The 26,845-nt window shown below is 47.8% G+C and overlaps 2 protein-coding genes and 1 long non-coding RNA gene across 22 annotated transcripts in view; 2 read left to right on the forward strand and 1 right to left on the reverse strand.

The window, feature by feature from the left end:
- Positions 1–6,777, forward strand: part of FAM117A (family with sequence similarity 117 member A) — an 81,937-nt gene extending 75,160 nt beyond the window's left edge. For 12 of the 13 annotated variants that reach the window (XM_077971239.1, XM_077971241.1, XM_077971236.1 and 9 more), the window contains 2 exons: positions 752–902; positions 5,553–6,777. In XM_077971239.1, coding sequence (XP_077827365.1) covers positions 752–902; positions 5,553–5,853 — 452 coding nt within the window. In that variant the 3' untranslated portion in view covers positions 5,854–6,777. Of the gene's footprint in view, positions 1–751; positions 903–3,402; positions 3,640–5,552 lie in introns of those variants that run through there. The other variant, XM_077971235.1, reaches the window with a different exon arrangement.
- LOC144335606 (uncharacterized) lies at positions 265–8,739 on the reverse strand. Its single transcript, XR_013406554.1, has 2 exons — positions 8,603–8,739; positions 265–1,906 (listed from the first exon to the last, which is right to left on the reverse strand). It is a non-coding gene; the product is annotated as an uncharacterized LOC144335606 (long non-coding RNA).
- On the forward strand, positions 7,757–15,656 carry SLC35B1 (solute carrier family 35 member B1). 8 transcript variants are annotated; one of them, XM_077971248.1, is made up of 9 exons: positions 7,757–8,306; positions 10,005–10,108; positions 10,755–10,860; positions 11,164–11,194; positions 11,778–11,935; positions 12,835–12,961; positions 13,755–13,861; positions 14,033–14,186; positions 15,434–15,656. In XM_077971248.1, exons 2-9 carry the CDS (start codon positions 10,077–10,079, stop codon positions 15,484–15,486), a joined length of 768 nt encoding a protein of 255 aa, XP_077827374.1. In that variant the 5' UTR covers positions 7,757–8,306; positions 10,005–10,076; the 3' UTR covers positions 15,487–15,656. The 8 variants fall into 8 exon arrangements, with proteins under 8 accessions (XP_077827374.1, XP_077827371.1, XP_077827372.1 ...); XM_077971245.1 differs by lacking the exon at positions 7,757–8,306 and adding an exon at positions 8,873–9,003; XM_028836387.2 differs by lacking the exon at positions 7,757–8,306 and adding an exon at positions 8,910–9,039.
- Positions 15,657–26,845: the final 11,189 nt, after the last annotated feature.

Raw genomic sequence — 26,845 nt, forward strand, 5'->3', positions numbered from 1 at the left:
AAATCTCTACTTTCTACAATGCCCTATCTACTTCACTGAGAAAATGAGATAAAATTCTTACCTCCTAATGATCCTTACATTATAAAGCAGTGTGCCTATATTGTCTGATTTGATTGTCACAGCAACCCCATGAGGTAGGCTGGTCAAGGGCATGATCTAACAATACACATAGGTAAATAGAGCATAGAGTAAGGGGAATAAATGTGAGATAAATACAGATAAAGTCAATATTTGCAACCTAGGCCAAGTACATTCACTGTGTGGAAAGGGAGAGGAATTTTATCCTACAAGTGGGGTTGAGTAAAGATTGCTTCTCTGAGTCAGAGAAGAACTCTTCTTGGAAGAAAGGATAGATTTTCAAGACTGTGGACAGGAAGAAGCCGTGGTATGTTGGCAGGGAGGGTGTTACAGTCTCGGAAGAAGGCAGAGAGAGACGCATTTAGGATTGCTTCAAGTCTGAGATTTGGAGTTCCGGTCCCAGTCTACCTCCTGGGAATATAGAATTGGTATGAGATCTTAACTTTCCATCCATTCAACTCCATTTTTTTGTTCTGTTATACACTGTGTATTTTTGTAAGCTGCCTCAAAGGTTTTTAAGGTACAGTATAATAATCACAGTGGCTAAGCACACCCACTATCCTCTTCCTTACCATGCGTCCCCAGTCTTGCCACTTTACACCCCAGTCCTGGACCCAGAAAAGTGGAGGCCTTCCCTTCATCTCCACTAGACTTAGCCTTGCTCTGTTCACAGCCTCCTCTCCAGGCCACCCAGCCTTTCTTGAAGATGGCAGCCCATCTCCTGTCCTTGCCTTTGCTGCCTCCCCTCGGCCTAATCATAGCTACGTCTTCAAACGGGAGCCCCCAGAAGGCTGTGAGAAAGTGCGTGTGTTTGAAGAAGCCACGTGAGTATACCAAGTAGACAGGGTATGGGAGGGGAGGGTGGGCCTACATTCTCCCACCTGACAGGACTTCTTCAGTCTAGGACTCTCTCTTGTCATAGAGGTGTTGTCAACTTTAGATGATCGGTATTGCCAGCTTTCCATGATCAAACGTGTTGACATTACCTACTCTGAGCACTTAAATCTTTGCTTATCATAATCTCCATAGAAACCTGCTCTCTGCCCACATGCCAGCCACAAGCGCAGCAGGAGCTGGAAAGAAAATATATCTGAAACCTAAGCCCTTTGTTTCTTCTATTTTTTTCCATCTCCGGGGAAGGTGTGAGAATTTGCTAGACCATAATCAGAGAGAGAGAGAGAGAGAGAGATGGGGGGTGTGGGGAGAACATACTAGTATTTCTCTTCTGTCAGAGATTAGAAGTGTTTCAGCACCACTGGAGTAGAATGGAGGGCCTAAACAGCTTAACAGTTTGAGCTTCAGAGTCAAATCTTCACCCTGTGGCTGTAGTGGTTCAAGTGTCATGAACTCCCAGGCAGAAATTTCCAGTCCTTGCAAGTAAGGACTATGGAAAATTTCCAAACCAGATTGGATCATTCAGAAGCCATTCTTCTGTTGATTTCTTTACACTTCCCTCCCATTAGCAGAAAGAATTAAGAGCCAACCTTTCCAAATGCCCCTGTCCCCGTTAGCAGGCACCAAAGAGCTCATTTCATTTCCTGCTGCCAGCTTAATACTCACCAGGGCAGATTCACACGAAGTTGGGGTTTCAGTGGCAGTCAGGAAGTTTAGTCATGGTGTGCGAGTGAAGATGTAGCTGGGACTGGGTTTGGGTCATTGAGAGCACCATTTGTATCTCAAATAAGGGAGCAGTAACCCATGGTGGTAGCCGAAGGTACATACAGAAGCCACAGTAGGAGTTGCAGAGAAAACCATTGCCACTAGAGGTTTTGTTACTGTTATTATTGTTGCCTGGCTTCCCTTCAAGACTTCTAGGTCCTCTGAGAAGCTGTGGAGGGAAGAGGCCAGATCTCTTAGCTTCAGCAGACTCTAGGCTCTTGTACCCTCCCTCAATCCACATTATGGTGGAGTAATTACAACCTGGAAATGTGGGCGGAAATTAAGCTGTAGCTCGTCTTGGGTTTTTCATAGACGCAATGCCAGAAGAGGCCTTAAAGTCAGCTCATTTAACTTCCTGCCCCTGCATTAACCCTTTAAGAGAGGTGGTGGGCTGGGTGCGGTGGCTCATGCCTGTAATCCCAGCACTTTGGGAGGCTCAGGTGGGCATATCACCTGAAGTCAGGAGTTTGAGACCAGCCTGGTCCATTATAGCAAGACCCCCATCTCTACTAAAAATACAAACATTAGCCAGGTATGGTGGCAGGCACCTGTAATCCCAGCCACTCGGGAGGCTGAGGCAGGAGAATCGCTTGAACCTGGGAGGCAGAGGTTGCAGTGAGCCGAGATCACGCCACTGCACTCCAGCCTGGGCAACAGAGTGTCTCCATCTCCAAAAAAAAAAAAAAAAAAGAGGTGGTGATCAGCTGGGCGTGGTGACTCATGCCTGTAATTTCAGCACTTTGGGAGGCAGAGGTGGGCAGATCTCTTGAGGCCAGGAGTTCAAGACCAGCCTGGGCAACATGGCAAAACCCAGCCCCTACTAAAAATACAAAAATTAGCCGGGTGTGTTGGTGCACACCTGTAATCCCAGCTCCTCAGGAGGCTGAGGCATGAGAATTGCTTGAACCTGGGAGGTGGAGATTACAGTGAGCTGAGATTGCACCACTACACTTCAGTCAGGGCAACAGACTGAGACTCTGTCTCCAAAAAAAAAAAAGAGTGGTGGTGATCCATCAGTGATTTTCTAAGATATGCTGGGATTGAAATGCTGTAGTTCACTGAGGTTTCTTTATTTAATCAACTTTCCTATTAGGAAGTTTGTGTGTTTAGCCATTCTTTTGCCACATTCCCCCCTTCTTAGCTATTGTCACCTCCAAGATCATCTGGATTTTCCAGGCGAGGAGTCAAGGTATTGAGGGTCATGCTGGTTGCCATCATGTTCTCTGAGTGTTGCTGGGTCTCCTCTTGGTCACCTTCCTGACATGTACATGCACACACCTAGAACATTCTGTCTCTTGCCCATTCCCCATCCCTCCATAAAGTGGGACTCTTTTAAACCCTTCTCCATCAGAGAAGCCCTTGCCACTGTGGAGTCTCTAGGACGCCAGGCCTTCCCAAACACACCCAGCACCACGGGCCTTTACCCTCCACCTCTCCAGACTCTGCCAGATCTCTGCTCTTCTCTTCACACCTTGATCTTCCTGGGCTCTGGAATTATTGGAATTCCGGAATTAAGATGGTAATTGGCTGGGTGCAGTGGCTCATGCCTATAATTCCAGCACTTTGGGAAGCCAAGGGAAGATCGCTTGGGTCCAGGAGTTCAAGACCAGCCTGGGCAACATACGGAGACACCCTCTCTACAAAAAATTTTTTTTAATTATCCAGGTACGGAGGTGGGTGCCTGTAGTCCTAGCTACTCAGGAGGCTGAGGTGGGAGAATCGCTTGAGCCCAGGAGGCGGAGGTTGCAGTGAGCCAAGATTGCACCACTGCACTCCAGTGTGACAACAGAGTGAGACCCTGTCCCAAAAAAAAAGATAGTAACCAATTTATCGGTCTGTATACTGAGTGCATTTTTCTCTGAGTGTATATATTATACTTTAATAAAAAGTAAAAAAGAAAAAGCTGATTGGTGAGAACCATTGGTGGCAGAGCTTCACCATCTTCCCATACCTTTGTCTTCTCACCTGGGATCTTCAAACCGTCAGCTTCTTAGGGCTGTTTCACCCTCTAGGCTTTGCCAGACAGTAAGGAATCAGGGCTATCCCTTACTCAGGAACTCTCTGACCTGACCTTTTATCATTCCATCTTCCTAAACAATCAAAAGGGGAGGGATGATTCCTCTCACATTATAAAGGTGAGATATGCTGGGTGCGGTGGCTCATGCCTGTCACCCCCGTACTCTGGGAGGCCAAGGCAGGAGGATCACTTGAGCCCAGGAGTTCAAGACCAGCCTGGGCAACACAGTGAGACCCCATTTCTACCAAAAAAAAAAAAGAAAAAATTAGCCTAGAGTGGTGGCAGGCATCTGTAATCCCAGCTACTTGGGAAGCTGAGCAAGAGGATTACTTGCACCTAGGAGTTTGGGGCTGCAGTGAGCTATGATCACACCACTGTACTCCAGCCTGGGTGAGAGAGCAACACTCTGTCTCTAAAAAAAAAAATTAAAAACTTAAAATTAAAAAGGGGGGTGAGACAGACATGACAAGGACCACATGGTGAGTTAGAACCCAGATCTTCTGATAAGGTCTGGCTGCCTTTCTCACAGTTGTTGCCATGCTTTCCTCCCAAAGTTTTGAAAATCACACCTTTCTGGAGACCAGCCTGGGCAGCATACAGAGCCCCCTTCTCTACAAAATAAAAATAAAGTAATTAGCTGGGCATGGTGGGTCATGCCTGTAGTCCCAGATACTCAGGAGGATGAGGTGGGAGGATTGCTTGGACTGGGGAGGTTGAGGCTGCAGTAAGCCATGATCCTGTCACACTGCACTACAGCCTGGGCCACAGAGTGAGACTCTGTCTCAAAAACAAAACAACAACAACAAAAAACCCCATACTTTTCAAATGTGCCCAACAATTAGATTCTTTAGGTCAGTAGATTTCAACTAGGGAACATTTGGCAATATCAAGAGACATGTTTAGTTGTCTCAGCTGGAGGGGAGGAGTCGTGGTACTAGTGGGATAGTGAGCAGAGGCCAGGGACGCTGTTAGGCATCTTACAATGCACAGGACAATGCCTCCATCCCCACCCCTGCAACAAAGAATTATTCAGCCCAAAATGTCAGTGGTGCCAAGGCTGAGAAACCCCACTTTAGGTTAATAAAAAATCTTAGAAAGTCACTTGTCTTTGATCTCTGCTTTCAGGCATGCGGTTTGTCACCAAAACACCATTCACTAAGGAAATTTTTCCTTTCTTTCTTTCTTTCTTTCTTTTTTTTTTTTTTTTTTTGAGATGGAGTCTTGCTCTGTTGCCCAGGCTGGAGTGCAATGGCAAGATCTTGGCTCACTACAACCTCCACCTCCCGAGTTCAAGCAATTCTCCTGACTCATCCTTCTGAGTAGCTGGGATTACAGAAGCGTGCCACCATGCCCGGCTAATTTTTTGTATTTTTAGTGGAGACAGGGTTTCACCATGTCGGCCAGGCTGGCATCAAACTCCTGACCTCAAGTGATCCATCCACCTTGGCCTCCCAAAGTGCTGAGATTACAGGCGTGAGCCACCGTGCCCGGCCACTGATGAAATCTTTCGAATGAAAAGATTTCTTGGTCTCCAATTCTTGAATCACATTGTCAGGAAGTTCTCCTTCCTGTCTAGCTTCAATCCCTCCTGTTTTTAGCTAAAGTGCATTTCCTGTTGTTTAGCCATATTTTTTAAAAAATAGATGGCTGAGGGGTTTGGTTTTCGGTCAAGTTATGATTCTGTTTGAACAGAGACCCAGCTCCCCTGCTGCCCTGATGCTGTGACATCTCACCCTCTCTCACTGTGTGTTTCTCTGTGTGTACGTGTGTGTCTTGTATGTCTTTCTTCATCCTCCAGGTCCCCAGGTCCTGACCTGGCCTTCCTGACTTCCTGTCCTGACAAGAACAAAGTCCATTTCAACCCGACCGGCTCAGCCTTCTGCCCCGTCAGCCTGATGAAGCCCCTCTTCCCTGGCATGGGCTTCATCTTCCGTAACTGCCCCTCAAACCCGGGGTCTCCCCTTCCCCCGGCCAGCCCCAGGCCACCACCTCGGAAGGATCCGGAGGCCTCCAAGGCCTCCCCACTGCCCTTCGAGCCATGGCAGCGCACCCCACCATCAGAAGAGTCTGTGCTTTTCCAGAGCTCCCTGATGGTCTGAAGGTCCCATCCCTGCCCCACTTTACCATAGAGACCAGTGCCTTGGTGGCAGGTCCCTCCCCAGGTCCCCTGAGATGGGGTATGGAGGGGCCCTTCCCTCTCGGCCTTTGAGCACTTTCTTTCACTTATCGTGTCAAAGTCCTGGGTCCTCTTTTTGATGGGCACTGGCCCCTCTGAACGTGATGGGACCTGCCTTCTCCACTAGCAGCTGGGCAGCTCACAGCTCACACCTGTGTACCTGCCACATCCCTCACTTGGTGGAAAACACCCAGAAGGTCTGGAGTCCCTCACCCCTGGGTGTCAGTCCAAATGACTGTATAGGAGGCCCTTATTTTTGTCACAGAGCAAGCTGGCCATGAATGAAGGAGAGAGGACGCCACAGATTTCCTTCCCTACCTTCCAGGAGACCATAAGATAGATCCCCCATCCTCTCAGCCCTATCCCCACGCCTCCCTCTCATTAGAGGAGCTGACCAAAGCAGTCCTAATGGGCCATAACACTTGACCAATTCAGCTGCTGGCAGAGGGAGGAAACAAGTGTTTTCCCAAGTGGCATTTTCATCTCGCTTTCACCCTGACTAAAGATTGTCTTAAGTAGCAGGCCAGCCCGCCCAGCCCCAGGTGGGTAGTGGGGAGGAGAGCTGGCATTCCTCCAGGTGGCAAATGGCAAATCTATACTCTCCGCCCGCCCCAGGGCTGGATTGGATTAGAAAAATGCCTATTTTTCTTGTATCGATGTAGAAACTCTATTTTCTCCCAAAGACACTATTTTTGCAGCTGTTTGAAGTTTGTATATTTTCCGTACTGCAGAGCTTACACAAAATTGAAGAATGTTAATGTTCGAGTTTTCTTATCTTGTGTTTAGAGGTTGTTTTTTGCAGATCTTGGTGTTAATAGACCAAATAAATAAATAAATATTCCCAGCAGCTTGAAGTTCTGTTAAATATGTGGGGAAGGAGGAGAGGGGTAGAGATTAAGGGTATTATACTGATCATTTTATCTTTGTCTTCAAGAGAAGGAGCCTCAATTCCCACATCTGGGTGTTGTTATGGCTGTACACAAGAGTTCCTGTCCTCTGGACACCATGCTTGCATACTTTACATGGACATAAACAGCAGACCCATGAAAAGGCTGTCCAGAATGAAGAGTGTGGTTTGTCCTAGAGGTGGGGTGAGGCAGTCATTGGGGAAGTTAGCCATTCTTGTGTGAGTCTGAAAAAGCTCCCTAAGGAGAATGGATTTCAGAGAGGAAAAGCAGGTGACCAAGGGAAGACAGTTTGACATTGTGGGTGTTCTTTGCACTGGCTGGCACTCTCGACAGTTTGGGGGAAGCTTTGGTTCATCTCAGGGAGTACCCACAACGTAGTGTGCAGCCTTGAAGGAAACAAAGAAACTATACAAAGACACTATTCTTACCCTTTCGCAGCCTTTATAATGCTTTATAAGCCTTTATAATGCTTTATAATTTCCAAAGCATTTTCACAAAAGACATATCCCCATTGTATGGGTGAACAGTTGACTACCCCAAGGGCAGTAATAATAAGTACAATTGTATCTACCTCATAAGACCTGACAACAAACTCCTAAACCAGGCTATCCTAACCACCATTCATTGGGCTGGTAAGAACCAGCTACCATGTTAAGTGCTTTACATAAAATGTTATTGAAATATGACAACCACCCAGTAAGAGAAATATGGTAAGTCCCACTGTATAATCAGGGAAGGACAAATAGATTGAATAACTTTCCCCAAAAGACACAGATATGAAGTGGGGTAGCTAGGATTGGAAACCTGATCATTTGAATCCAGTGCTCATGTTTCTAACCACAGCGCTCTCCTGCTTGTTATTATATTCCCATTAATTTCACATGAGGAAACTTGACTCAGAGGACAAGGACAAGGGAATTGTTTGAGGTCCCAGCTGGTAAAGAAGCAGAGCTGGCAGGTCTCTCCGACCAGCTATTTGGTGCCCTGGCATCGCGGGCTGAGCCAATAGAGTAAGCTACTGAGCAAGAGAGCAAATGTATGGGGATTCCCATGCCACTAATATCGAGGAGACAGTGGGCTGGGGACAGACCCTATCTTCTATCCCTTACCCCTCCCTCTAAAAGACTTCTGGCTCCCCCGCAAAGCCTTAGTGAGTCAGGCCCAGAGCAACGGGTGTGGTGCTGCCCAGTATTTCCTTCCTTTGCCCGAGGCTGTGCCAAAAGAGCAGGCTGCTAGAAGAGAAGGAGCCTCGACCTAGAGAGCAGCCCAGAGTCCACCTGGTGGCCGGAGATTTGGGCCAGTTAAGTAGGGGGTTGGAGGTAGTAGTGGGAAGACCTTAGGTCAGTCTTGCCCTGGCAATTCGTGCCAGCAAGTGGAGACCCAACACTTGCATGAGGAAGGGATCCAACGAGGTGCTCATTAATGGGAAATATTCAGAAGCGCGGCCGAAGGGTTTAAGCCATTGTTGGTGAGTTAAGACTTGGAAGAAAACTGACTTCAGTGAACTTCCATTTCCACTCCTCGATATGAGGAAATAAGATCAGGGCTGAGAAACAGTGATGACTAATAATACCTTAAACTTGCACAGCATACTTTACAAAACACTTTCACCAACTTCAATTCATTCGATCCTCACAACAGTCAAGAGGCGACAAGGTGGCTATTGCTAATTATCCCTAGTTTCCAGACCTGGAAAACTCTGGCTCAGAACTTGGGTGACACGGGTAGGTTACCCCGCCTTTAAGTGACCAAGCCGAGACTTACTGTGCCGCTCTCCCCCTTGGAAGCCTAGTGAAGTGCCTAGGTAATGAGCAGGTAAAGTCGCTGACGCTAGGCAGCAGCTAGACGGCGCTGAGGCTCCAGTAAGAGATTTTGGCATTAGGACCCAGCAGAAGCCTGGCCGCCCGCCGCGGAAAAGACTATTGGATTTGCTGTGCCGGCCGCACCTCCTCCTGTCCCGCCTACCCGTCCGAGTTCGCACAGCGCAGCCAATTGGTGGCCTCCACATCCCTATACGTCATTATTCTACGCCCGGGTGGCTCTAGGACACCCTGTGGTGCTCTGGATCGCAGTTGTCCTCAGAGTTGCCTGATTGGAAAAATCTCCAGGTCGAGAAAATGGTCTCGAGGCTGCCGGTTCCCCTGGCCCTCAGGGATGGAGCCAAGGTCCCAGGGCGGGTTTTCTTTCCTAGGAAGTGGTTGGTGCGTTCTGAGGAGTTTCCCCTTTGGCAGCCCTGAGCTGGCAGTTCCGGTAGTGACTGCTGGGCCCTGCTGGACGGCGGTCGCATGCAGCTCCTATGAGGCCTCTGCCGCCGGTCGGCGATGTCCGGCTGGATCTGTCGCCTCCGCCGCCGCTGCTGCCGGTGCCGGTTGTGAGCGGGTCTCCAGTCGGCTCCTCCGGGCGTCTCATGGCCTCTAGCAGCTCCCTGGTGCCCGACCGGCTGCGCCTGCCGCTCTGCTTCCTGGGTGTCTTTGTCTGCTATTTTTACTATGGGATCCTGCAGGAAAAGATGTGAGCGACCCCGGGGGCGGGCCGACATTCTCTCCCCAGTCTGTGACAGGGGTCCCGGGCCTTCTGCCTCTGGACCTTCTGCCTCTTGTCCTCCTGCCCGGCTGTCGCCCTCTTAGCACCCCACTACTTTTGCAGCTATGGCTGAACCTACCCAGAATTCCAGAACTCCAGGGTTATTTTCTGGATTCTTTGGACTTGGTTTTTCTTTTCTTAGCTGTTTTTCCCTGCTTGGTTCTAAGAGCCTGCGTTTTACAGGCTGAGACTTCTACCCCTCAAAGAGGACCCGAGTCGGCCCCCTTTTGGTACTCCCAGATGCTTGCAAACAACCTATTCGCCCTCGGCCTTGGTGCTGTAGCCCAAATACCGTCTCCTCCTGCCTGGGGTACCTGACTTCACTATCTCGTTTTGCATGTTTCCTCTCCGTCTTTTTCGGGTATTCTTTCCTTAGGCTATGGAATCAGTAGGCTGGAATGTCTAGTTTCTAGATCCAGTAAAATCAGCCCCTTTTGCAGATGAGCCTAGTGGTCCTTACAAACTCTCCCTACATCCAGAGAGGCAAGATAATTTTAAAGTTTTCAGTGGTTCTGGATATATTAGATGACAGTGACTGAAATATACTAATTTTCCTCTCTTTTGTCACGCATTTCATTTCTAGAACAAGAGGAAAGTATGGAGAGGGAGCCAAACAGGAGACGTTCACCTTTGCCTTAACTTTGGTCTTCATTCAATGTGTGATCAATGCTGTGTTTGCCAAGATCTGTGAGTACCTAGATAGTAATTTGTTGGGTACCCCATCACCCCAAGTTCCTTCAGTATGCTAGGCATTAAACATTGATTCAACCTTAAAGGCTAACTCATGATCTCCACCTCATTTTGTACTCACACAGCCTCTCTGTGAAGTCTGTAAAACTAATGACTTTGAAGTGGAGTAAAATATTATTTCCCCAATTTTTATCAACTTCTGAGTTAGAAATGTTCAGAGAATGGGTCTTCTGTATTCCAAATCCCCATTGAAAATACTTGAAACATTTTTTTCTTTCCCTTTGAGTTTCTTTTGTGTGTCAGCTTCAAGCATGCTTTGAGCATTCTCTCTTTGTTCCCTGGGGACTAGCAGCAGGGCTGACTGGTCCCTTGAACTGAATGAGGCCCTCACCTCCACCCTGCATGTGGTCTTTTGTTGGGCTTAGGCAGAATTGGAAAGATGAATAATTTTCAGAGATTTCCCAGTGTAAGAGGACAGAAATAGCTTGTGTCTTATTTGACAGACAAGTTCCTTTCATGTGGCTTCAGCTTTGCTTAGTGGTCCATCCTAGCCCCACCAGGTTTCTCTTGTTTTTTTTTTTTTGTCTTTTCTTTTTTTTTTTTTTTGTCTTCTCCCAGTGATCCAGTTTTTTGACACTGCCAGGGTGGATCGTACCCGGAGCTGGCTCTATGCTGCCTGTTCTATCTCCTATCTGGGTGCCATGGTCTCCAGCAACTCAGCACTACAGTTTGTCAACTACCCAACTCAGGTGAAACCTCAGGGTGGGATGACGGTTGGCTCAGATATCATTTGAAAAGGACTAAGAGTTCTTCCCTCAGGTCTGTGAGTTAAAAAATAATAATAAAAAATAACGGTCCTTGAGACATTAGGAGTGTATAGAACCATAGAACTTGGGTTTAGTGGTAGTGGGTTGGGCCATGATAGGGCTGCTTTCTGAGGCTGAAGTCTCTGGTGCAGGCCCTGTGCTTACTCATCTTAATCAGTGTGGTACCTAGCAGAGTACCTGACACATCACAGATGCTCAGAAATTATTTGCTGGATTTAATTTCAGGTCCTTGGTAAATCCTGCAAGCCAATCCCAGGTAAGCAAAAAAGATGGTCTTCCTCTTCTGTCATCTCTCTTCCTATAGTAAGCTCTCTCTACTACAACTGTGTCCCTCTCAGCTTCATCATCCCATTATGGCTGTCTCCAGGGACTTTCCCCCAGCTCTCTCTGCTGTCCATCCTGTCATCTGTGTCACTTCTTGTGATGTTCATAGGCTGGTAATCCTTAATAGGAGCTAAAGGCTGACCTAGCCTGCTTCACTTGGTCAGCCATTTCTATGTTGCATGTGTGTACATTGTCATTAGAGAAACCTAATTCCCATTTTGATCATCAGTTTCTTTGTCTCAACTTATTTTCCTTCTCCACTGTTCCCCACCCTTGCCCTGTCCCTTCCTGGACTTTTCACCTTTGTTCTCTACCTCCTCCCTGTCTTATACTTAACCCTGTTGCTCAATCCTTATCTAGGTGCCAGCCTGGCACCCTCCTTTTGTCCTCTCTAAGCCTTCCTTCTTAGTCATTCTTTTCTCCCTGAGTCTTTTCCTGGTTCCTGGGAGAGAGGGTATTGGGGTCATCGATGCCTTATGGATGCCTGAATTTTCCACTCTGTTTTTTCCCTGTAGTCATGCTCCTTGGGGTGACCCTCTTGAAGAAGAAGTACCCATTGGCCAAGTACCTGTGTGTCCTGCTAATTGTGGCTGGAGTGGCCCTTTTCATGTACAAACCCAAGAAAGTTGTTGGGATAGAAGAACACACAGTCGGTTATGGAGAGTTACTCCTGGTATGAGATCCTTTTGGGGATGGCAGCCTTCTCCAGCAAACATAACCAAAAGATAGCCTCACCTAGGCAGGCAGAAGGCCAGTTATGTGTCAAGGGAGGTTGTGGTGCTCCTTGTCCCCATATCTGGTCTTTGCTGCAGGCCCCTGGTTCTGTTAATGCCATAGTGGGAAACCTGAAATATTTAACTACAGCTCAGCCCTCATTCTGGAGAAGAGATAACTCTGAGGGTTGTGGCTGAATCCTGGTGTGAAGTCACAGAGACCTCAGAGCAGGGAGGGAAGGAATAGTGTCTCTCACTGTGGCTTTCCAAGAAATCTGGAAGCCAGAGTTTAAAATAATATGATAGTATCTGGTGTGTATGCATTAGGCACTGTTCCAAGTGTTTTACATGTTAATTGACTAATTTTTACAACAATAATCTCATATGTAGTATTATCTCCATTTTACAGATGAAGAAACTCAGCACAGAGAGGTTAACTCGCTTGCCCATGGTCATTTAGCTATTTAAGTGGCAGAGTCAGGATTCCAGTCCAGGCAACCTAAGTACAGGATCCAGTCTCTGGAGCACTGTACTCCAAGCTAGGAAACTAACCTGCTGGGACTACCTTTCCCCTCCCTTATGTTGGGCAGTGAGCTTCCTGCTCTACTCTGATTACAAAATCACTACATAGCTCAGTTAGCCTGTCAGTCCAGTGCCTGGGCCGGGGGAGGAGAGGGTAGGGGAGGCAGTCAGCATGGTCTCTCCCCACCTTCCACCTGTGACCAAATGTCAACATTTTGTTCTGAGGACTTTAAAGGGAGTGGCTTTCCGAGGAGGCTGAGAGTGAGAATCCTGTGTCCTGGGTTAGGAAAGGGCCCTGTTGGCCACTTCACTGCAGGCTGCACCCTTTCTTTCCCAGCTATTATCGCTGACCCTGGATGGACTGACTGGTGTTTCCCAGGACCATATGCGGGCTCATTACCAAACAGGCTCCAACCACATGATGCTGAACATCAACCTTTGGTCGACATTGCTGCTGGGAATGGGTGAGAGCCAGTTCTGCTGTTCTTCCCATGTATCACCAGAGGGCAGGCTGCCCTCATCCTTTTGATACCTCTAGCTGTTAGTTGCCCAGACCAAGGACCTGAATTAGTTCCAAGATGCCCTTTTGTTCAAGCCCTTGAGAAACCTTCCTGGAAAAACCTACACCAGCAGGATTTGTTTGCTACTTGTTACTGGCACAATGAAGGAGAGTCGTGTGTCAGGTGTCACGGGAAGACACTCAGTAGTAAAACACAGGGAGATACCTGGGAACGTTCCCTTTCGTGAAGGAAATGAGACACGTAGTGCTCACAGGAAACAGAGTTAGCTGTACACTGAAAACAGTTCAAATGTGAATGGATTTGCTTTGAAATCAGTGCTTCCTAACTTTTCAAATTTGGGCATATGTAGAAAGTATTTTTTGTACAGCACACTGGGGTTAATAGTGGAGGCTGCTGATGACTGGAGGTGACTAATGCAAGGGGCTTCCTTAAGCTGAGGATGTGTGGGTCAGCAGCTCTACAGCATCTGAGGATTTCTGCTTGTAATCACTTTGGTAGAAGTAACTCATAAACTTTCAAGCTTTTCTCACAAAATTCTCTTTAGTTTCTCTAATCAGAGAAAAATATGAGAAGAATCCATGATGAGACGATGCAAATCCACGCCATACACTTTCCCGCATCCCACCTCCTTTGCAGTTCTTTAACAGGCCATGTGCAGGAGTTTGCGTGTGTGTGTGCACACCCAGGGGTAAGGGCACACAAAACGCGCCGTACATTTGTTGACATGTTTTCTCAGGAATCCTGTTCACTGGCGAGCTCTGGGAGTTCTTGAGCTTTGCTGAAAGGTACCCTGCCATCATCTATAACATCCTGCTCTTTGGGCTGACCAGTGCCCTGGGTCAGGTGAGTGCTTGAAAAGGGATGGCTTCCCTACTCTGGCAGCTGGTTCCCTAAGAAAGACTGGCCTGGCTGGAAGAAGAGGGTGGCAAGATTAGCCCTGAGGTCTGCATATAGACTTTAGACCAATGGCAGATACCCAAGAACCCTCCGGACCTCACCTTTATCTTTCTCTAGAGCTTCATCTTTATGACGGTTGTGTATTTTGGTCCCCTGACCTGCTCCATCATCACTACAACTCGAAAGTTCTTCACAATTTTGGCCTCTGTGATCCTCTTCGCCAATCCCATCAGCCCCGTGCAATGGGTGGGCACTGTGCTTGTGTTCCTGGGTAAGTGGCCACACAGAGACACAGCTGGATTTTGTCTCCTCAGATTTACTTGTATATTTATGAAATTTGTTTAAATCTTTTAGAGAAAACTGTTTTTTTTGAGACGGAGTTTCTCTCTTGTTGCCTAGACTGGAGTGAGTGCAATGGTATGATCTTGGCTTACCAACTGGGTGAGCCTCCTCCTCCTCTTGGGTTCAAGCAATTCTCCTGCCTCAGCCTCTCAAGTAGCTAGAATTACAGGCATGCGCCACCATGCCTGAATAATTCTGTATTTTTAGTAGAGACAGGGTTTCTCCATGTTGGTCAGGCTGGTCTCGAATTCCCGACCTCAGGTGATCCGCCCGCCTCAGCCTCCCAGAGTGCTGGCATTACAAGCGTGAGCCACCGTGCTCAGCCCAGAGAAAACTTTAAAAGAGAAAAGGGGCTGAGTGTGGTGGCTTATGCCTGTAATTCTTGTCTCTGCAAAAAAATACAAAAATTAGCTGAGCATGGTGGCACACGCCTGTGGTCCCAGCTACTCAGGGGGCTGAGGTGAGAGGATCGCTTGAGCCCAGGAGGTGGAGGCTAAGGTGAGCTGTGATCACACCACTGCACTCCCACCTGTGTGGCAGAGTGAGAACCTGTGTCAGAAGAAAATAAAAAGAGAAAAAGAAGCTTTATGTCTAATCCAGCCTTCCTAGGGTCTCCCTCTGTTGCTCAGGCTGGAGTGTAGTGGTGCGATGATAGCTCACTGCAACCTTGATCTGGACTCAAGTGATCCTCCCACCACAGCCTCCCAAGTAGCTGTGATTATAGGCATGTACCACCACGCCTGACTAGTTTTGTTTGTTTGTTTTTTTTTTTTTGTAGCAATGGGGTCTTGCTGTGTTGCCTAGGCTGGCCTTAAACTCCTGGGCTCAAATAATCCTCTTGCCTCAGTCTCCCAAAATGCTGGGATTGCAGGCACGAGTCACCACATTCAGCCATAGCCTAGAAGTTTTGACTCTTAAATTTCTTTTAGTCTTGCTGTATTATAAATATATGTATGTATCTATATCTATCTATATAGATACAGATATCTGTAATAACTAGTATCCTGGTGCCATTCTCTTGTCTCTGAGGAAGTTACATAAAACCAGTGTTCTGACGTGTATTTTATTGAAAGCCCCCATTTTGGAGATACAAGGCCGACTGCCCCACCCCACCAAAATCATTGGTAAGTTTCATTTCCCCTCATAAGGCTAAGCCCATTTTCTTTCTTTTCATAGGTCTTGGTCTCGATGCCAAGTTTGGGAAAGGAGCCAAGAAGACATCCCACTAGGAAGAGAGAGACTACCTCCACATCAAGAATATTTAAGTTATTGTCTCAAACAGTGACATCTCTTGGGAAAATGGACTCAATAGGAATATGGGACTGAGTTCCAGTCTTTTTTAAAAAAATAAAATCAAGCAAAATGACATATTCTAAAAAATGCACTTGGATTTTAACAAGACAGAGTTGGTGGTTTTTGTTCTTCATGTCCTGGAGCACAGTCTATGGTAAATAAAGAGGGAGGGAAGAGGCAGAGCCGGATGTTCATTACTCAGGCTGCTCCTCTTGTGGGTGTGGTTAGCATGGTTGAGTGGGTGATTCCCCCAAGAGCCTGAGCATTATAGGGAGGAACTCTATGAGATCGCAGAATTGTGCTAACGGCTTCTGTTCCGATGGGTGAGGCTTGTCCCATTAGAGCTGGTCCCATTTGAGGACAGGTGGCTCTCCATTAGAGCCAGAGAATGTAAAAGTCACTTTCTCTCCTAAAGCTCCTGTGGGCAAATATTTCATAAAAAAAAAAAACAAAGTTATGTTCTGTCTTTTTCTTAGGCCTGGTGCAGTGGCTCACACCTGTAATCCCAGCACTTTGGGAGGCTAAGGCGGCAGGATCACTTGAGCTCAGGAGTTTGAGACCAGCCTAGACAACATAGTTAGACCTTGTCTCCACTAAAAATCAAAAACAGAAAAGAAATATTCGTTGAGGTTGGGGTAAAATGAACCCAGAGCTTCAGAATCTACTGTTTTGCCATTTCCCCACTGCCTCTCCTTCAGCCACAGCTCTGTCAAGACCAGAGTGGAGACCCAGTGCATACATCATGGTCAGCTTTGGAAGGTCTGTGATGTACTTTTCCTGTTTTCCCCTCCATCTGTCTGTCTGTTCTCAGTCTACCTGGTCCCTCCAGGGAGGCTGGATTAATCCCTCCTGTTCCCCTGCCTCCTCCAGCTGCTGAAGCATTGCAGTCCTCTGCCATCCTTGCTGTGCCAAGGTGTCACCATGCCAGCTTCTGCCTGTTGAAAGGGATGCTGGCGGAAGTCATGGTGGCTGAGTCCTGGCACAGCCACTGTCGAGTTGTCTGGGTGGCAACGGAGGGAAAAGGCGGAGTATGGAGCAGAGCCACCTGCCCACTGCTGCCTTTAGCGCTGGAAATCGCAATCCTCCAAGGACCAAACTTTACACATGAAAGTGCATTTCCACCAGCTGCAACTTTCTCTCCATCTGTTCAGCAGCCCCAGCCCCTTGGCTCTCCAGATGGTTGCCCGGCCTCCTTCCTGAACGGCTGCTTTGCCACCCCCCGCCCAGCCTTTCAAGCCCTGCCTCACTTGTGCTCATCTCACTCTCTGGGGGCCCAGGTGTCACTGCAGCCCTGCCCCAAAAAGCCCCCTATCATTTTGAACTGCTGGAGAGAGAAGATGTTTTAAGTACATCTGGCTGAAATTCCTTCCTTCCTTTCTCCACCCTCTTTCCCCTGTCTTTTTTTTTCATCCTGAAAGTTGCATCAATTAGCTTCTTACCTGCTAGATTTATAGGTCTTCGAAACTGTCTTCTGTGGATTGGTTAGGTAGGTAGAGCATGTTACTCGGGCCAGGGACCTGCAGGTGCAAGCAGTTGTCATCTGGGCCTGTTTTAAGAGACGTCTTCCCAGCTACCAGACCAATTCCCTCTACCTCTTCCTTCTACCATTTTCAACCAGCCGTCTCAAAAACGCCTAATGCTAGTCATGAGCAAGGCAGGGTTTCAGTAGCTCAGCATGGCTCTCACCTGATGTTAGAGAAATGGCTTGTAGAGCAAGCCTGTCCTACCCAGGGTGGGCTGGGAGCCCAGTTCTAGTGTATTTGTTCAGTCCCCTGTCAATCCATCTTAACATTTACTTCCTTTTGGGTGCCATTTATTGTGAACATGCTGGGAGTTCAAAGTTAAGTAGGGCTAGAATTTACCCTCTAGGGACTTCACGGTCTAATAGGGAGACAGGAAAACACATTATCACATCTCAGAAATGCAGGGATAACAACGAAGGAAGGTGTCCGGGCAAGGTGAGGCATGAGCTGGAGAGTGTAGGAAGATGAAAGGAGGAGGAGGAGGAGCTGGAACTTGGGCTCCACTACCAAGCAGGAGAAGGGGTGCCTGACTGCCTTTCACCCCTTGCTCCTGCCTAGGTCAGTTCCGTAGGGAACATATGGCAGGAGAGCAGATTTTACAGGAGGCATTGTTTTGCTCAACTTGAAGATAACTGAAAAGGTTCTGTGAGCTGCCAGCTTGCTCGGGGTGTCAACTTACCTGCAGGATCACAGGGACTGGGAGTGCCAAAGTTGACTAAAGTCAGTAACACTGTTAACTTATAATAGGGCTGATAAATGTGAAATACCAGACAAGTTCAAACAAAAGTGATGGTGATGGCTAACCCTGAGCGGCCTGATGCCTCAGATTTCTAAAGATCAAAGGACTTTCATCTGCAGTTAATTCTCAGCTATGTGTCGAAGGGAGGGAACTGGCACACAAATTTCCCAAGACACTGTTTTTCGTTTGGGGTGTATGGTGCTTACAGCTATTTTGGTCAAAGCATCTGAGCCACCTCCTTTACTGTTCATGCTCAGGTACATGACAAAGTGATTTTTCAGTCCCTGTTCACCCTTTCGTCTGTAGCAAGGGGAGTAACCCACTGCCCCGCCGCAGTGTGATTTGGGGTACAATCGTGGGGAAAGCTATTCTGGAGTTAAACATTAAAAGAAACTAAAGTCCCATATTGTTTTAAAAAGGACTTAAGGTGGCAGGAATTAAACATGAACGGTAGGTAATCTATCAAGTGAGGTATTTAGGAATGGATTGTGTGTTTTCTCACAGCTTCGTACCACCCTTGTGAAAAGGGGACTCAGCAGACATCCGCACTTTTTAGAGATGGGAAAACCTAAATGAGGGAGACTTAGGTGACCTGTGGTGGGTCCCTAGGTATGTCCCTGAGACACAAACTAGAACTCTAGGCTTCCTGAATTCGAGTTGCGTTTTGGACCTGTGCCCTCTGAGGGAGGAAAATGAAGCCCACTGGGAGACCCTTTGCCTCTGTCTGGCCCCGCTTGTCAGTGGAACAGTTTGCAGGTTTTGTGAGTAGTGCTGGTCATTTTCCCTGGATGCCCTGGCAGAGAAATTGTCCTGAGTCTCTGTGGAATCATTCAGCCCTTCCCACTAGAAACACACCAGCTGTCTTTGGGAACAGTAATCTCATATATTTATAGAGCTCCTTCTTTCCCAAAGCTCTTTAGTACGTGACATTTTATCCTTAGAACACTCCTGGGAAGAGGTTAGGCCAGAAACCAGTCTCCCCATATTTGGAAGAGGGAGCCTGAAACCCACCAGAATGCATCAGCTGAAGGTCGTGTTGCACTGCCCCGCAGGAGGGCAGGAGCTCCGTGGGTGGGCCTCCCATTTCACTTCCCACTTCCCGGGGTCAGGGAACCCTAACCCTCAGTGGGTTAAACAAGTGGTTTCCAGCTGTTTGGATTTTCTGAAAATTCCCAGTAGAATTTTCAAATAATTTGGAGGTATGCTGGCTTTTAATTTTTTCAAGGAAGGACATTTTTAAAAAATCAAATATCACCATTGTGGTTTCAAAAGTTTTTTTTTTTTTTTTTTTTTTTTCTGAGACAAGGTCTGGCTCTGTTGCCCAGACTGGAGTGCAGTGGTGCTATCATGGCTCGCTGCAACCTCCACTTCCTGGGCTCAAGCCAACCTCTCACCTCAGCCTCTTGAGTAGATGGGTCTACAGGTGCATGCCACAACACCTGGCTAATTTTTGTAATTTTGGAGAGACAGGGTTTTACTATGTTGCCCAGGCTGGTCTCAAACTCCTGAGCTCAAGGGATCCACCTGCCTCAGCCTCCCGAAGTGCTGGGATTACAGGCATGAGCCACCACTCTTGGCCTAACTCAAAAGATTTTAGGAAAAGCTATCCAACCTCAGAACAAAGGACCCTTCTTCCAAAGAAATTATGATTGGAGGCCTGGCGCGGTGGCTCATGCCTATAATCCCAGCACTTTGGGAGGCTGAGGCAGGAGGATCACCTGACGGCAGGAGTTTGAGATCAGCCTGACCAACATGGTGAAACCCCATCTCTAGTAAATACAAAAAATTAGCTGGGCATGATGGAGCATGCCTGTAATCCCAGCTACTTGGGAGGCTGAGGCAGGAGAATCGCTTGAACCCAGGAGGCAGAGGTTGCGGTGAGCCAAGATCGCACCATTGCACTCCAGCTTGAGCAACGAGCAAAACTCCATCTCAAAAAAAAAAAAAAAAAATTATGATTGGAAATCATACTACTGTATTCATTAAATTAATTTTTAATTGTAGAAAATGTTCAACATAAAACGTTATTCTACAATCGTGCACTGTAGGGTATATCACTGTGATTGTTTGCTTGAGGCACTTGGTCATTTGGGGCACCGTATTCCACAGAGCAGTCCAGCAGAGCTGAATGTCACATAAACATGCTTGTCTGACAGAGACAGAAGCAACCTGAAATGAGATTTTTCTGTAATTTAGATACTTTGAGAGATTCTGGAAGCCACATCCCCCTGGCCTTGGCCACTTCTGTCTGCCTTCTATAAGGCCTGGAGGACAGCAGGCTATGGAGGCTCAGAGAGCTTTCCAGAAAGGGCCATAAGGAGACTCCAGGCATGCCTGCTGAGATCTGCCCCCCGCGTGTTCAGACCAGGGGTTTGATCACCCAGCCCAGAGCGTCCAGAATATATTCTGGAGGGTTGCCACCAGCTGGTGACAGCCAGTTTCTGACAGACATGGTCCTCAGAGTGGGAGCCAGTGGGCTATGCCTGCCATTGGCAGGAAGGGCGGGAAGGGGAGTGAAGAGGGACTTGGCATGAAGCGTGACTTCATTCAGTGCCCTCCACTCTGTGGCAGCATGAGCCCGCGAGGATAGGTGGGCTTTTGGTCTGAATATGCCTGACTCCCCATGATTTCTGGGAGAGGTAGAAGAGGGAAGTGGTTCAAGCCATTCACCAAGGGGAGGGATGGTATGTTTCTTCCTGCCCGCTTCTGTGTTTTGTCATGGTGTGTGGGTGGCCAGAGCTAACAGAAGCACTACGTTTCAGCTGAGGTTACCGACAAGACGCCATTTCCTCCTACTCAGAACCCAAGAACTGCCACACTCAGACCACAGCCCTAGAGGGAATGTGTTACTCTTACATGAAGGCTGGGAACTCCCCGAAAACTCTCTCTCTCTCTCTCTCTCTCTGTGTGTGTGTGTGTGTGTGTGTGTGTGTGTGTGTGTGTGTGTGTGTGTGTGTGTGTGTGTAGCTAGTAGGTTCATTTTTCTGTAAAAAGGGCCCACAGTTCTCTTCCTATTCACGAAGGAGTCCATACACAGGATGCACCATCATCATGGGACTAAATTAAAAGTGATTTCCCAAATAGAATTATACAACTAAAAGCCACTGCAAAATATGAGAAAGCATCATCTCCAGCTCTGCCTGCTTAGATGAGGTTGAGGTTGCAGAGATACCCAAGGAGAGCAACCTGTCCAATTTCATTTCCAGTTTTCTCCTGACCCCGCTACACACTATCTAGAATTGTCAGATTTAACAAATAAGAATATAGGATGCTTGGCTGCAGTTGAATTTCAAACAAACAACACACATTTTTCATGTAAGTATGTCCCTGGTTTCAAATTTAGCTGGTGTTCTGTATTTTATCTGGCAACACTATTGTGGCATTACTCATGATCACAAGTGTTCTTATGGGCCTCTCTCTTCCTAGGAAAAGGAAGGCACTCTCAGATACATCACGACTTGCAGTTCTGTGCACAAGCCTTCCAGGTGCTTTTTTGTTGAGGGCCAAAAATTTTTTAATTTGCCTGATGGCCCCGGGAGGTGCAAGCCCAGGCTTAGTCAGCAGGGGGCACCATTCTCTTAAAATAGATTCCCAGACCAGTTTCAGGGGCTTCAAAACCAAAGGGGAAGGTGCAGGTAGGAGGGGAGTTTGAATGGAAGGTTCAGTTTGATGCTTGTCTCTCCCCTGAAGCCCACATCTCCCACACTCCCACCCAGCCAGAGCTATTTCTACACAACAAGAATCTACCTGATCCTGTCACTCCACTTCTCAAATCTCTTCCAAGGTTCCACAGTTACCTTCTTAGTGCAGCACAAAAAGCCCTTTAGGATCCCACCCGAGTCAATTTTCCCTGCTTCAATTCCTGCTGCTTCCACCCTGCTTGATCCCACCCACCTCACACTCCCAGCACTTCCACTCACCAGGAACTATTTGCAGTTCCCTGTATGCTATTTACTGTCATGCTTTGATGCCCAACGTTCCCTCTGCTTGGAATTCCCTTTTCCATTTGGCACTTCTAGCAACTCTGCTCGTTCAACACATTTCACGAATAGATATTGAGACTGACCCTGTACCAGGCTATGCACCGGAGACCCCGTGGAGAAGGCAGCTGACTGAAGCCCTTCTCTTATGAGTAGTCTCACAATGAGGGCGGTGGGGTAGGGGGACAATAAACAAGTAAACAAGTAAATAAGGAACTTGGACTTAGTTCAAAGGCTAACTGATCTGCCCTCCTCACGCAGAGTTGACTGTTCCCTCCTTTCGGTCCTGTGATGGCTTTCCATTTTAAGGGTCCTCAATTCTGACACCTGCACAATCATTGCAGGGATCACGATGAATGAGGCAAGCTAGTTTAGGTCAATAGGAAAAGGGGTGGGACGCAGCCTGTGAAAACAGTATGCGTGTTCCATCTAAAAGATGCTGTGTTCTAAATGGTGAGTTTTAGGAGAGAAAAAATTAAAAAATAAATAAATTTTTAAAATGTGTGGTGGTCTAGGAGAGCCCACTATGCTAAGTAAAAAAAATAAAAATAAAATAAAGTGCTGTGGCTTTTCACCTCCTTCCCATTGTTATCTTTTTTTTTTTTTTTTTTTTTTTTTGAGACAGAGTCTTGCTCTGTTGTCCAGGCTGGAGTGCAGTGGTATGATATTGGCTCACTGCAACCTCCGTCTCCTGGGTTCAAGCAATTCTCCTACCTCAGCCTCCCGAGTAGCTGGATTACATGTGCCTGCCACCACGCCCAGCTAATTTTTGCATTTTTAGTAGAGATGGGGTTTCACCACATTGGCCAGGCTGGTCTCGAACTTCTGACCTCAGGCAATCCGCCCGCCTCGCCCTCCCAAAGTGCTGGGATTACAGATGTGAGCCACCGTGCCCGGCCCCCTTTTTTTTTTTTTTTTTGAGACAGAGTTTCACTCTGTGACCCAGGCTGGAGTGGAGTGAAGTTTCACTATCTCGGCTCACTGCAACTTCCACACCCCAGATTCAAGCGATTCTCCTGCCTCAGCCTCCCAAGTAGCTGGAATTATATGCACCTGCCACCACGCCCGGCTAATTTTTTAAAAAATATTTTTAGTAGAGACGGGGTTTCACCATGTTGGCCAGGCTGGTCTCAAAACTCCTGACTTCAGGTGATCCACCCGCCTCTGACTCCCAAAGTGCTGGGATGACAGGCATGAGCCACCACACCCGGCCCACCGATTTTTTTTTTTTAAGAGAAGGTGGAAATCCCAATTTTTAAATAAACTCGCCCGAATTTTTGAATTCCTTGTCAGTTTTGTTTAATTAATTTATTTTTTTGAGATGGAGTATCGCTGTGTTGCCCAGGCTAAAGTGCAGTGGCAGGCTCTCACCTCACTACAACCTCTACCTCCTGGGTTCAAGTAATTCTCTTGCCTCAGCCTTCTGAGTAGCTGGAATTACAGGTGCCTGCCACCACGCCAGGCTGATTTCTGTATTTTTGATAGAAACAGGGTTTTACTATGTTGGCCAGGCTGGTCTCGAACTTCTGACCTCAAGTGATCCACTGGCCTTGGCCTCCCAAAGTGCTGGGATTACAGGTGTGAGCCACCATGCCTGACCTAAATTCTTTGTCAGTTTAACTAAAACGTGCCTGCAGGTCAAATTTGGCCTAGGGTCACTAGTTTGCCACTTACCCTATTGAAGTACTTATATCATTGCCTTGCATCTGATTAGTATTTATGTGTATTTCTCCCCCAACGCTGTATCTTTGTATCTTTAGCCCCTATCATGGTGAATGGCACACGGTAGGTGTTCCATAACTGTTTGTGGAAGGAAGGAAAGGAGGGAGGAGAAAGGAGACAACCTGGGAACAACAATTTGTTTTTGTTTTTGTTTTTGTTTTTCGTTTTGAGACGGAGTCTCATTCTGTTGCCCAGGCTGGAGTGCAGTGGCGCCATCTTGGCTCACTGCAAGCTCCGCCTCCCAGGTTCACGCCATTCTCCTGCCTCAGCCTCCACAAGTAGCTGGGACTACAGGCATCCACAACCATGCCCGGGTAATTTTTTTTTTTTTTGTATTTTTTAGTAGAGATGGGGTTTCTCTACTAAAGAGATGGGTGAAATCCAGGTGAGCCACCACACCTGGCCGAGACTATGGAAACTTCTGTCCCATGATTCTCTCCCTAGTGAGAGGTACTTTGAAAGTCAAAGCCGGCCGGGCGCGGTGGCTCAAGCCTGTAATCCCAGCACTTTGGGAGGCCGAGACGGGCGGATCACGAGGTCAGGAGATCGAGACCATCCTGGCAAACACGGTGAAACCCCGTCTCTACTAAAAAATACAAAAAACTAGCCGGGCGAGGTGGCGGGCGCCTGTAGTCCCGGCTACTCGGGAGGCTGAGGCAGGAGAATGGCGTAAAAACCCGGGAGGCAGAGCTTGCAGTGAGCTGAGATCCGGCCACTGCACTCCAGCCTGGGCGACACAGCGAGACTCCATCTCAAAAAAAAAAAAAAAAAAAAAAAGAAAGTCAAAGCCACCCCCATCCTCCATGGTACCTTGTGCTTGGCCAGTCAGAAGCTTTGAAGCCAGACTTCCCAGGAAGCCATCTCTCCCACAGACAGTGTTGACTCAGCCCAGACTCCAAGTTCTAACTCTGGTTCCTGTCCCAGAGTGGCCAACAGAGGCAGAGGCACATAAGGGACTGTGGTACACGCTGTGTCTGTTCTCAGAAGGGGGAATGTGGGGTTGGAGAGACAGTGGAGCATGGACCTTCAATTGTTTAGGGCCTCTTTTGCTAAAGGAAAGGACAGAGTGAATTAACAGTGTCTTGAGTCCTCTGGGTTCCAGCACTCTTTGACAAAATCTTTTTTTTTTTTTTTTTAGATGGTGTCTTGCTCTGTTGCCAGGCTGGAGTGTAGTGGCACGATCTCGGATCACTGCAACCTCTGACTCCCTGGTTCAAGCGATTCTCCTGCCTTAGCCTCCCAAGTAGCTGAGATTACAGCCACGCGTCACCACACCCAACTAATTTTTGTATTTTTAGTAGAGACAGGGTTTCACCATGTGGGCCAGGATGGTCTCAATCTCCTGACCTTGTGATCTGCCCGCCTCGGCCTCCCAAAGTGCTGGGATTATAGGCATGACCGTGTCCAGCCGGCAAAGTCTGTCTTTAGCCAGGCATGGTGGCACACGGCTGTAGTCCCAGATGCTTAGGAGGCTGAAGTGGGAGGATCACTTGAAAGGGGGGTCGAGGTGCAATGGGCTATGCTCTTGCCACCGCACTCCAGCCTGTGTGACTGAGCGAGACCCTTCCTCTAAAACAGCAAAACAAAACAAAACAAAAAGCCTATCTTTCCTAAATCCCCAGGAACAAGAATGATGGCAAAGTCTGTGCCTGGAATTTGGGAGTGAGAACATTCCTTCCTGTCTTCCCCAACTCTCATTTCTAATCCCGACATCCAGATTTCTAGTCACATCTGAGGGTGTGACTGACCATCTCTCTGGGGCTTCCACCTGACTCTCTAACACCCTCTCTCCCCAATTTACCCGACTTGGATCAAGGGGAAGATGCATTCTTCCCCTTCTCCTTCCCCTTCTCCATAAACTACCGGTGATCCTTCCATCCTGCAGCTTCCCACTTTCCTCCCACCATCCTCCCTTCCTCTGGTTTTTCACTGTCTTTTTCCTCTCTTCACACTCCTCCCTTCGGCGCTCTCTCTCCCACCCTTGCTCTCTGCAGTGCTGACAGTGAATCCTTTCCCTGGCAAAGGCTCTCAACTTGCTCACCAGCCCTGCTGTGTTACTCTCCTCAGCCTTGTAGCTTCTGTCCAATTATTTCTCTGACCAGGCTCCTTGGGAGCCCCGCCCCCCCGACCACCCTGCTTCCTTCCATCATCCAAGATGAATTTCCATTTGGAGATGGGGGTGGGAAGCCAGTTTGAATAAACTGGGAGCTGTTTGGCAATCCACTGTGCTCTGCCCTGCCCGGCAGAGTTAAGAAATCATAGGGAAGATGACACCATTGCACAGATCATTAAGAGCTGCAAGATCTAGTTTTCACAAATGTGAGATCAAAAGCTTTTTAGAGTCAGCCAGTCCTTAAAAACAAGGGCCCAGTAATGGGGAGGAACTGAGGCCCTTGCCACGGAAAACAAAGCTGTGACTCAAACGCATCGCAGAGATGCTTCCTTGCTCATCCGCGTTCCTGAGTGTAATGTCTTTGGCTTGGGAATTGACTTTGAGGCTTTCCAACATAGATAAAAATAGAGCTCATAAATGCCTTCACAGGCACTTTCCGATAAGGTGGCCTTTTAAGGGAAGACTGGGCTCCCAGCAGAAGGTCTGAGTCAAGGAACCCCTTGGATGGGTATTCAGGGTTGTCACGGGCCTCTGACCAGCCAGCCCACTGACCAGCCTGAGGCCAAATAATGGATGCAGGAAGAGGAAGGCTCTGGAGGCTTCTGTGCCTAAAGCTCCTGGAACCAAGTTCCTGAGAGGAATGTTTATTTCACTCATTCATTCATGTATTCATTCCACAAGTACTTATCTGAATACCTGTGATGTGCTAGGAATGCTGCTTGGTGCCAGAAATACAATAGAGAAAAAGAAGCCGGGCGTGGTGTCTCACGCCTATAATCCCAGCACTTTGGGAGGCCAAGGCAGGCGGATCACCTGAGGTCAGGAGTTCCAGACTAGCCTGGCCAACATGGAGAAACCCCGTCTCTACTAAAAACACAACAATTAGCCAGGCATGGTGGCACATATCTGTAATCCCAGCTACTTGGGAGGCTGAGGCAGGAGAATCGCTCGAACCCGGGAGATGGAAGTTGCAGTGAGCTGAGATGGTGCCACTGCACTCCAGCCTGGGCAACAGAGAGAGACTCCACCTCAAAAAAAAAAAAAAAAAAATAAGCAATAAAATAAAAAGAATAAGTCCCCAAAGAGCTTACAATTTAGTAATGAGCAGAGAGGGAAGGACTCAGGCACCCACAATCCAGGGTGACATGCAGTGGGAGGAGAAGTTTAGGAAGACCTGGCTCAGGGCTGTGAGACACTTGCACAGCTTCCTGGAGGAAC

The sequence above is a fragment of the Macaca mulatta genome, chromosome 16 (assembly GCF_049350105.2).
Source record: "Macaca mulatta isolate MMU2019108-1 chromosome 16, T2T-MMU8v2.0, whole genome shotgun sequence".
Classification (NCBI taxonomy): Eukaryota; Metazoa; Chordata; class Mammalia; order Primates; family Cercopithecidae; genus Macaca; species Macaca mulatta.

Excerpts from the sequence above, each read along its gene's own strand:
- SLC35B1 (XM_015119333.3), top strand. The coding sequence starts at position 9,135 with ATGAGGCCTCTGCCGCCGGTCGGCGATGTCCGGCTGGATCTGTCGCCT. Across the intron at positions 10,861-11,163 it reads TTGTCAACTACCCAACTCAG|GTCCTTGGTAAATCCTGCAA; the intron begins GTGAAACCTCAG and ends ATTTAATTTCAG. Across the intron at positions 14,187-15,433 it reads CACTGTGCTTGTGTTCCTGG|GTCTTGGTCTCGATGCCAAG; the intron begins GTAAGTGGCCAC and ends TTCTTTTCATAG.